General features: G+C 47.3%; 2 protein-coding genes across 3 annotated transcripts in view; one reads left to right on the top strand and one right to left on the bottom strand.

The window, feature by feature from the left end:
• LOC144480746 (uncharacterized) overlaps positions 1-10,551 on the top strand; it is a 44,024-nt gene that overhangs the window by 27,176 nt on the left and 6,297 nt on the right. The gene's annotated exons all lie outside the window — the stretch shown is intronic.
• On the bottom strand, positions 3,056-9,431 carry LOC144481012 (uncharacterized). 2 transcript variants are annotated; one of them, XM_078200640.1, is made up of 2 exons: positions 9,267-9,431; positions 3,056-4,643 (listed from the first exon to the last, which is right to left on the bottom strand). In XM_078200640.1, exon 2 carries the CDS (start codon positions 4,458-4,460, stop codon positions 3,255-3,257), a length of 1,206 nt encoding a protein of 401 aa, XP_078056766.1. In that variant the 5' UTR covers positions 4,461-4,643; positions 9,267-9,431; the 3' UTR covers positions 3,056-3,254. The 2 variants fall into 2 exon arrangements, with proteins under 2 accessions (XP_078056766.1, XP_078056765.1); XM_078200639.1 differs by having other exon boundaries at positions 3,195-4,643; positions 9,366-9,420.

The following is a 10,551-nucleotide window of genomic DNA, read 5'->3' as shown; positions in this document are numbered from 1 at the left end:
AACACGCTTGCCTCGCGACGCAGCTCTCCCCTGTCAGGAGTAGCGGCTGTCGTGCGAGAGCCGCTGCTCAGGAATCCGCTCCTCCAGCCATATAACTTCAGGTGGCTGGCGGAGAGGGCTGTGGACGCCGGAAGGACCAGGATCGGGGATGTGCTGGATGGCAGAGGAGCAGGCTGGATGAACCCCCACATGCTGGCTGAGTGTGCGGGGGTGCCCATTTGGCACGCGGCCAAAGCCATCCAAGATCTTAGGACGGTCGTGCTCGGCCCCGAATGTGCACATGGTCTCGAGGCGGCGCAGCCGTGCGGTGGGATCCCGCCTGAGCATTCCCCTGTTCAGACAGAATTCCACATTGGCCCAAAGCCTATGCCCCCCCTCCCGGAACAGGTGCCCCACAGCATGTGCCGCATCACGGAAATGTCCTCCGTGCCTTTTTCCACTGCGCGGAGGCGTTTCCTGTGCGGGCTGCTGCTGCACACCTTCCACTACCGCCTCCTCGCCTGTCGCCCGGATACACCTTGGCGGGCTTTGTTGCCGCCGGGCGGCCAAGATCCCCAGTGGAGGTACCTCTACGGAGGGATCTCCCTCAATTATCTTGGGACCTGGGATGGAGGGTGATGCATGCAGCAGTTCCGCACAACCGTAGGTTTCACGGGCTCTCAAGTTTGCCCTTTCTGTGGCCTTGTGGAGTCCGTGGACCACGTCTACGTTTTGTGTCTTAGGCTGCACTCCCTTTTTGTTTTCCTGAAGAATCTTTTATTTATGTTTTGTCTGCACTTCAGTCCCACGCTCCTGATCTACGGACACCCGGTGCGGAGAGGGGAGGGTCGGGATGGCGACCTCTTCGTGAACCTGCTCCTGGGCCTGGTGAAACGCGCCATTAACAGGTCCAGGCAGCAGGCGATCGAGGGGGCCGTCCATCCTGACTGTCTGCCCCTCTACCGCGGGTACGTTCGCAGCCGGATGTCCCTGGAGAGGGAGCATGCGGTGTCCACGGGCGCGGTTGACGCCTTCCGCGGCCGTTGGGCACCGCAGGAGCTGGGGTGCATTATAGACCCCGATAATCACATTTTGATTTGATGTTTTAAGTTTCCTTTGCACTTTGTTTCTGTTCGGGCTGTTCCCCCTCCTTTTGGGGAGCTGCCCCTTTTACTTTGTCCCTGAGTTAATTTGAGTTTGTTTATTTGGTTTGCCCTAAAAGAGGCACAGGGAAAATGTGCAGACTCCACACAGTCAGCTGAGGCACGAATTGAACCCGGGTTCCTGGCGCTGTGAGGCAGCAATGCTGACCACTGTGCTGCCAGGCTGCCTGTGTTTTAAGAAATCTCATTAAAATCTGGAACTCAGATGGGGATATGGGTTGGTGTTTGGTGGGAATCAGATTTACAGAATTTCAGAATGGATTCCTGTAATAGCAGCAATCCAATTGCTATATGTTGGTAAGACTGAGGGAAGTATTTAAAGTGGAGACCATCAGTGTGTTTAAAGGTCGTGATGGAATTTATGAACTGAGAAAATATGTGAGAGCAAAGAAATCAATCTCAAAAATTGTAGTCACTTCACGTTGTTCCAGGAGAAGTGGCGTCTGGTTGTGGAGATGTCAGGTTTTACACAGCACATGGTCATTCTGAATGGAGAATCTCTGAGTTCTACAATTCACATCATTCAGGGGGCAGATTGTCTGCTCAGAAAGAGGAAGGTTTCTGTGACGCCAATGAAAAGCAACACACACACTCACAGACACCCTCACACACAGAGTCTCACACCCTGCAAATTATCTCCTGTCACTTTATTGTTTTTAGTCTTTTTGAAATAAATCCTGAATGAACTATAAAATCATTCATAAGTACTTGTTGAGATTCCCCTGAAAGACATCGATACTGTTCATTTCACTCCCTGTAGTTGTGATTTCCATATTCTCGCCACTCTTTGTGCAGAGAAATTTATCCTGGATTTCCGATTGGATTTCTCAGTGACTGTTTTATATTGATTGTCTCCAGTTTCCCAGTAACTTCACTGCAGTGTTAATCTAAGCCTACTTGTGACTAATAAATAAACTTTACTTTTTGCTCTTCCCCACAAGAGGAAACACTATTTCTGTATCGAAGCATTTTATAATTTTGAGGACCTCTGCTCAGGTTACCCCTCAGCCTTCATTTCTCAAGAAAGAAGAACTAGCCTGTCAATCCTTTCCTGATAAAAAAACCACACACGTTTTGAAAATCATTTATGGGATGTGGGCATTGCTGGCTTGGCCAGCATTTATGGCTAATCCCTGATTGCCCCCGAGAAGGTGGTGGTGAGCTGCCTTCTACATTAAAATCTCATCATATAAATCCTCTCTGCACCCTTTCCAGTGCCTGGATATTTTTTTTAATAATACGGTGACCAGAATGGTATGCAGTGGTCAGTAAGATTCTTGATCAGAGAGTCACAGATTTTCCAAAAGTGGTTTGAGTTTATCCATGGTTTTAAATTAGATTATTAGGAAGCAACAATTTAAAAATTATGCATAATAAACGGGGAAAAAAACAAGACCCATGGCAGGTGAGTAACCGAGGCCCCAGCACTGATCCTGCGTTACCCAAATAGTCACTGCCTGCCAGTTGGAAAAAGACCCGTTTTAATCCTATTCTTTGTCTCCTGTCTGCCAGTCAGTTTTCTACCCATCTCAGTACAACAGCCCCAATCCCATGTGCTTTACTTTTTGTGAAGAAGTTGCTGTGTTGGTGGACGAGGGGAATCGGGTTCACGTTATCTATCTCAGGGCATAATCATCAACAACTTGTATTTACACAGGGTGTTGTGGGGCTGGAGGAGGTTACTGAGATACTGAGGAACTTTTTTAAATTCATTTTTACGGGATGTAGACGTCACTTGCTGGGCCAGCATTTCTTTCCCATCCCTAACTGCCCTCCATTTCAGAGGGCATTTGAGTCAACCACATTGCTGGGCTGGAGTCACATGTAGGCCTGGCCAAGTAAGGACGGCAGGTTTCCTTTTCTAAAGGACGTTACTGAACCAAATGGGTTTTTACGACAATTGATTCATGGTTAAGGTTTGTCATTAGACTTTTAATCCAAGATTTTAATTGAATACAAATTTCACCATTGCCTGTGGTGGGATTCGAACCTGGGTCCCCAGAGCCTTACCCTGAGTCCAGTGATAATTCCACTGTGCCGCTGCCTCCCCTATTCATCCAATTGTTATTGTTTATCTCAGGGCGCAGAAACAACAGAATCCAACTGTGCCGGTCACACATGACGTCGTCTATGTTTCAGCAGGCTGTAATACTGATTAAATCCCTTCCCACACATGGAGCAGTTGAAAGGTTTTGTCCCAGTGTGAACTCGCTGGTGTCTCTGCAGGTGGGATGGATCAGTGAATCCCTTCCCACACAGGGAGCAGGTGAACGGTTCTGTCGCAGTGTGAGCTCGCTGGTGTTTCAGCATATAGGATGAATCAGTGAATCCCTTCCCACACACAGAGCAGGTGAACGGCTTCTCCCCGGTGTGAATGCGTTGGTGTCTCAGCAGGCCAGACGACTGAGCGAATCCCTTTCCACACACAGAGCACAGGAACGGCCTCTCCCCGATGTGAATGCGTTTGTGTTTCAGCAGATCATCACTTCTTTTAAAGGTCTTATTGCATTCTGAGCATTGAAAAGGTCTCTTATCAGAGTGAATGTGTTGGTGTTGATTGCAGGAGGAAAACTGAGCAAATCCTTTGCCGCAAATGGAGCAGGAGAACGGCCTCTCCCCTGTGTGAATGCGCCGGTGTCTCCGGAGGCTGGATGACTCCGTGAAAGCCTTCCCACACACGGAGCAGATGAATGCCTTCTCCCCGGTGTGAATAGGCCGGTGACTCAGCAGATGCTGCAAACAAGTAAATGTTTTCCCACACACAGGGCAAACGTATGGCCTCTCCCCAGTGTGAGTGCCCTGGTGTCTCAGCAGACTAATCCTTCTTTTGAAGGTCTTCTCACATTTAAAGCATTTAAAATGTCTCTTCTGAAAATGAATCTGTTGGTGAACGGTGCAGTGGGAGGACTGAGTGAATCTCTTCCCACACTGGGAGCAGCTGAATGGCCTGTCCTTGGTGTGAACTTGTTGGTGCTCAGTGAGATGCACTGAGTCGCTGAACGACTCTCCACAGTGAGAGCAGCTGAACGGTCTCTCGTGTGTGTGAAAGAGCTGGTGCTCTGCAAGGCGGGAGGACTGGCTGAACCTCTTCCCGCAGTGAGAGCAGCTGAACGGTCTCTCATGTGTGTGAAGGAGCTGGTGTTGGGCCTGTTCCTCAGAGGTTTCAATGCTTTCCCCAGAGTCAGAGCTTTGAAGAGGCTTCTGAATAATGTGATCGAGTTGGTGAGCCAGCAGGTTGGACGAACACATGAATTTCTTCCCACACACGGAGCAGGTGAATGAACTCTCACTATTGCGAGTTCGCTGTCGTGTCAGCATGTTTTCCAGCTGTATCAATCCCTTCCCACAGGAGGAGCAAGGAAACGGATTCTCACCAGTTTCCAACTGAGATGGTCAATTAAATCCCTTCAGATGCACAAATCTTCAAATCCCAATGAATTGATTGACTCTGTCTGACGTGAGATTTGATTGTCCAGACTGCAAATCCTCCTCTTCTATTTCCTGTAAAATAAGTTTACAAAGAATTACGTCGCTGGCACGGTGGTTAGTACTCCTGCCTCACAGCGCCAGGGAGCTGGGTTCGATTCCGGCCTTGGTTACCTGTCTGTGTGGAGTTTACACAGTAAGGAGTCTAACAACACCAGGTTAAAGTCCAACAGGTTTATTTGGTAGCAAAAGCCACTAGCTTTCGGAGCGCTGCTGTGTGGAGTTTGCACATTCTCTACTTGTCTGCGTGGGTTTCCTCCGGGTGCTCCAGTTTTCTCCAACAGTCCAAAGATATTCAGGTTAGGTGGATTTCATGCTAAATTATCCATTTTCCCCCAGGATGTGTAGGTTAGGGAGATTAGTGGGGTAAATAAGTTGGGTTATGTTGCTGGGGCCTTGGTGGGATGCTCTGTCAGAGAGTTGACTTGATGGGCCAAATAGCCTCCTTCCGAGCTGTGGAATTCTATGAATATATCTGTCCTGGACTGACAGTGATGACTTTTGTAAACTCCCTTGACAGGATATTGGAAAGGAGGATTTACAGCAAGAAAACACAAACCAAACATCACGTTGAGATCTGACAGTCACTCGGATCATTAGGAGCTGATTGTTATTGTCTTTGAACAGGGAAGGAGAATTGTTTGTTCTGTCTGTGACAATACACAAACAGGCCATTCGGTTTATCGAGTCTGTCCTGGAGTTTATCCTCCACATGAGTCTCCTCTCATTCTGATCACCACATCTCAGCTTTTCACTTGATTTTTCCAATCCCTTTTCTCTCATAGGCTCATATATTTTCCTTTTGAAAGCATCTAAAGTATTTGTGTCAACCACTTCCAGTCGCAGTGAGTTCCAAATTCTAACAACTGTCTGAAGAAAGAAACATCTCCTATTTTCCTGTTTGATTTATTTGTTGTCTGTTCATGGTTCCCAGTAATGGAAAAACCAACAAGTGGAAACATTCCATTCACATCTCCCTACTTGTCCCATTCAGAAAGCCCGTATCAGAAGAGACAAGATTTTCTCTTGGTTTGAGCTTGTTGTGTGTAAATCCTCCCTTTCTAACCGCCTGTAACAAAAAATATCCAAAATCCATCACGATAGAAAATCCAGGTACAAGTAATTCAGAAAGCTATTGTTTGTTATGAGGGGAATGGAGTAAAAGCAAGGAAGTTATGTTTCAGTTGCACACGGTGAGTCTGTATCTGGAGCAATGTCTACATTTCGATTTCCTTATTTTAGGAAAAATATAAATGCATTAGAAGTTCATAGAAGGTTTAGTCGACGAACACCTGGAATAGGTGGATAGTCTGATGAGGAGCAGTGAGACAGTCTCTGCTCGAGTTTAAAAGAGTAAGAGGCAACTTAATTTAAACCTTTCAGATCCTGAAAGGTCTTGGATGTGGAGAGGAGTCATAGAGGTTTATAGCATGGAAACAGGCCCTTCAGCCCAACTTGTCCATGCTGCCCCTTTTTTTAACCCCGAAACTAGTCCCAATTGCCCGCATTTGGCCCATATCCCTCTGTACCCATCGTACCCATGTAACTGTCTAAATGCTTTTCAAAAGACAAAATTGTACCCGCCTCTACTACTACCTCTGGCAGTTTGCTCAAGACACTCTCCACCCTCTGTATGAAAATATTGCCCCTCTGGACCCTTTGTATCTCTCCCTTCTTACCTGAAATCTATGCCCTCTAGTTTTAGACTCCCCTACCTTTGCAAAAAGATATTGACTGTCTAGCTGATCTATGGCCCTCATTATTTTATAGACCGCTATAAGATCACCCCTATGCCTCCTGCGCTCCAGAAAAAAAATTCCCAGTCTATCCAGTCTCTCCTTATAACCATCAAATCCCAGTAGCATCCTCGTAAATCTTTTCTGCACTCTTTCTCGTTTAATAACAACCTTTCTATAATAGGGTGACCAGAACTGCACACAGTATTCCAAGTGTGGCCTTACCAATGTCTTGTACAACTTCAACAAGACGTCCCAACTCCTGTATTTAATGTTCTGACCAATGAAACCAAGCATGCCGAATGCCTTCTTCACCACTCTACCTATGAACCTGTACCCCTAGATCTCTTTGTTCTGTAACTCTCCCCAATGCCCTACCATTAACTGAGTAAGTCCTGTCCTGGTTCAATCTACCAAAATGCATCACCTCGCATTTATCAAAATTAAACTCCATCTGCCATTCACCAGCCCACTGGCCCAATTGATCAAGATCCCGATGCAATCCGAGGTAACCTTCTTCACTGTCCACTATGCCACCAATCCTGGTGTCATCTGCAAACTTACGAACCATACTGCAAACTTACTAACCATGCCTACTAAATTCTCATCCACATCATGAATATAAATGACAAATAACTGTGGACCCAACACCGATCCCTGAGGCACACGGCTGGTCACAGGCCTCCAGTTTGAAAAACAACCATCTACAACCACCCTCTGTCTTCTGTCATCAAGCCAGTTTTGTACCTATTTGGCTACCTCACCCTGGATCCCGAGAGATTTAACCTTATGCAACAACTTACCATTTGATACCTTGTCAAAGGCCTTGCTAAAGTCCATGTAAAGAACATCAACTGCACTGCCCTCATCTAACTTCTTGGTTACCCATTCAAAAAACTCAATCAAATTTGTGAGACATGATTTTCCACTCCAAAGCCATGCTGACTGTTTCTAATCAGTCCTTGCTTCTCTGCATGCCTGTAGATCCTGTCTCTCAAAATACCTTCCAACAACTTGTTGGAAGTGTTGTTTACTCTTATGGGAGAATCTCGGGGTCACTGTTTAAACAAGTGTTGCGCATAGAGACAGAGATTAGATATTTTTCACACAGTGGGTCGTGAATCTTTGGATCTCCATTCCTCAAAAGTAGATATATATCTCTTGGGGCAAAAGGGATATTATGGGGGGATGGGTGGGACAAGGGTATTGAATTTGAGGATCAGCCATGACCATAATGAATGGCAGGGAACGTTCAAAGGGCTGAATGGTCTATTTCCGCTTCTATTTTCTATGCATGTTTCTATGTAAACATGAGGAGCTTGGGGCTGAAGTGTAACCAAAAGGCCATACGACATAGGAGCAGAATTAGGCGACTCGGCCCATCGAGGCTGCTTCACCATTCAGTCATGGGCTGATATTTTTCTCATCCCCATTCTCCTACCTTTTCACCATAACCCCTGATCCACTTATTAATCAAGAACCTATCTATCTCTGTCTTAAAGACACTCAATGACCTGGCCTCCACAGCCTTCTGTGGCAAAGAGTTCCACAGATTCACCACTCTCTGGTGGGCCAGTGGGCTGACGAATGGCAGATGGAATTTAATTTCGACAAATGCGAAGTGATGCATTTTGGTAGATTGAACCAGGACAGGACTTACTCAGTTAATGGTAGGGCATTGGGGAGAGTTACAGAACGAAGAGATCTAGGGGTACATGTTCATAGCTCCTTGAAAGTGGAGTCACAGGTGGACAGAGTGGTGAAGAAGGCATTCGGCATGCTTGGTTTCATCGGTCAGAACATTGAATACAGGAGTTGGAATGTCTTGTTGAAGTTGTACAAGACATTGGTAAGGCCACACTTGGAATACTGTGTGCAATTCTGGTCACCCTATTATAGAAAGGATATTATTAAACTAGAAAGAGTGCAGAAAAGATTTAGTAGGATGCTACCGGGACTTGATGGATTGAGTATAAGGAGAGGCTGAATGGACTGGAACTTTTTTCTCTGGAGCGTAGGAGGCTGAGGGGTGATCTTATAGAAGTCTATAAAATAATGAGGGGCATAGACAAGGTAGATAGTCAATATCTTTTCCCAAAGGTAGGGGAGTCTAAAACTAGAGGGCATAGGTTTAAGGTGAGAGGGGAGAGATACAAAAGTGTCCAGAGGGGCAATTTGTTCACACAGAGGGTGGTGAGTGTCTGGAACAAGCTGTGGGTACAATTGTATCTTTTAAAAAGCATTTAGATAGTTACATGGGTGCGATGGGAATAGAGGGATGTGGGCCAAATGCAGGCAATTGGGATTAGCTTCAGGGGTTTTAAAAAAAAAGGGCAGCATGGACAAGTTGGGCCGAAGGGCCTGTTTCCATGCTGTAAACCTCGATGACTCTGGCTGAAGAAATTCTTCCTCATCTCTGTTTGAAAGGAACATCCCTTTAGTCTGAGGTTGTGCCCTCTGGTTCTAGTTTTATCTACTCGTGGAAACATCCTCTCCACGTCCACTCTGTCCAGGCCACGCTGTACCCTGTAAGTTTCAATAAATTCCTCCTCAACCTTCTAGACTCCAACAAGTACAAAAGCCGTGTAACCGCTTCAGGTAAGTATTCCGGGATGCAACCTCTCATACTGAATATGTACATGACCCATTAACTTCTCTTGGCTGCAAACGTGAGGTGCAGCCTGGGAGTGGGTGAAGCTGTTTGAAAATCTGATGCTCATATTTAGTCATGTTTCCGAGCACTAGGACCCGGTGGGAGCAGAAACACAAAGACCCGCCCCCTCACGGTTGCGTCACCAAGACACCAGCGCATGCGCTCTGCTCCCTGCTCAATCAAGATGGCGGCAGTTAACCTGAGCATCGTCTCGGGAAAAAGACCCGAAACTGCAAACACGGGACTTACGGGCTCATATTCGATGTTTGAGGCCTTTAACAGGTATTTAAAAACTGTCTACGTCCATCCGCCGGTTCGATTGCTCCCTCTATGTTTCTGCATCCTTACCGGCTGCTGATGAGACAGAGGAACTTCTCTCCAGTCGCTGTCACCCACACTGCGCGTGCTGCAAACGCCTTTGCTTACTGCGCATGCGCACCTCTCCCATGCGTGGAACAGGGAACTCTTCCGATTGGTCCGGAACTGCGCATGTTTCAGGTCCCGCCCCTCATTCACTCCGATTGGTTGGAGGACCAGCCGCTCCCGCTCGGTCCTCCAGTCCCGCCCCCTCTTCCGATTGGTCCGGAGCTGCCGTCAATCAGTCCCCTGGGCATTGTGATGTGGAGCATGCGCAGTGTCATTGCTGGCCTTGGCGCTTGTTTGTCCCGGAGAAGCGGAGTCAGCGTTAGGCGGTGGCTGGGAGGATTTGGAAACACTTTGTGGATCCGCAAACCCTTCAGAATCATTGTCAGCTCCCTGGTTTGCAGCTGCGGGGCTTCTCCCTCCCTCCCTCCCGGGAACAGGCCCAGGTTAACGGCCCCATCCTGGCTCAGCCACTGGAGGATGGTTCACATCAGAGGATGGGGGAGGGGGACAATAAATAAGAGGTTACACTTTGGCCTCAAATCAATGAGGACTCTGATCTCTGGGAAGGAAGGAAACCCTGGAAGGTGGGCGGGGAGGATTCACAAACACCCGCTGGAGGCTCCAACACCCCCAATAAGATTCATTGGTTTTATTGTCAGTCTGCAGACAGCAGCTGGAGAACTGAATCCACAGTAAGAGTTTTAACAACACCAGGTTAAAGTCCAACAGGTTTATTTGGCAGCAAATGCCATGAGCTTTCGGAGCACTGCTCCTTTGTCCGATTGAGTGGATATCTGCTCTCAAACAGGGCATACAGAGACAGAAAATCAAGTTACAGAATACTGATTAGAATGCGAATCTTTACAGCTAATCAGGTCTTAAAGATACAGACAGTGTGAGTGGAGGGAGCATTAGGCACAGGTTAATGAAATGAGTATTGTCTCCAGACAGGACAGCCAGTGAGATTCTGCAAGTCCAGGAGGCAAGCTGTGGGGGTTACCGATAGTGTGACATGAACCCAAGATCCTGGTTTAGGCCGCCCTCATGTGTGCGGAACTTGGCTCTCAGTTCTGCTCAGCGACTCTGCGCTGTCGTGTGTCGTGAAGGCTGCCTTGGAGAATGCTTACCCGAAGATCAGAGGCTGAATGCCCATGACCGCTGAAGTGTT

The sequence above is a fragment of the Mustelus asterias genome, chromosome 30 (assembly GCF_964213995.1).
Source record: "Mustelus asterias chromosome 30, sMusAst1.hap1.1, whole genome shotgun sequence".
NCBI lineage: Eukaryota > Metazoa > Chordata > Chondrichthyes > Carcharhiniformes > Triakidae > Mustelus > Mustelus asterias.
This window is presented reverse-complemented; position numbering and strand designations above follow the sequence as displayed.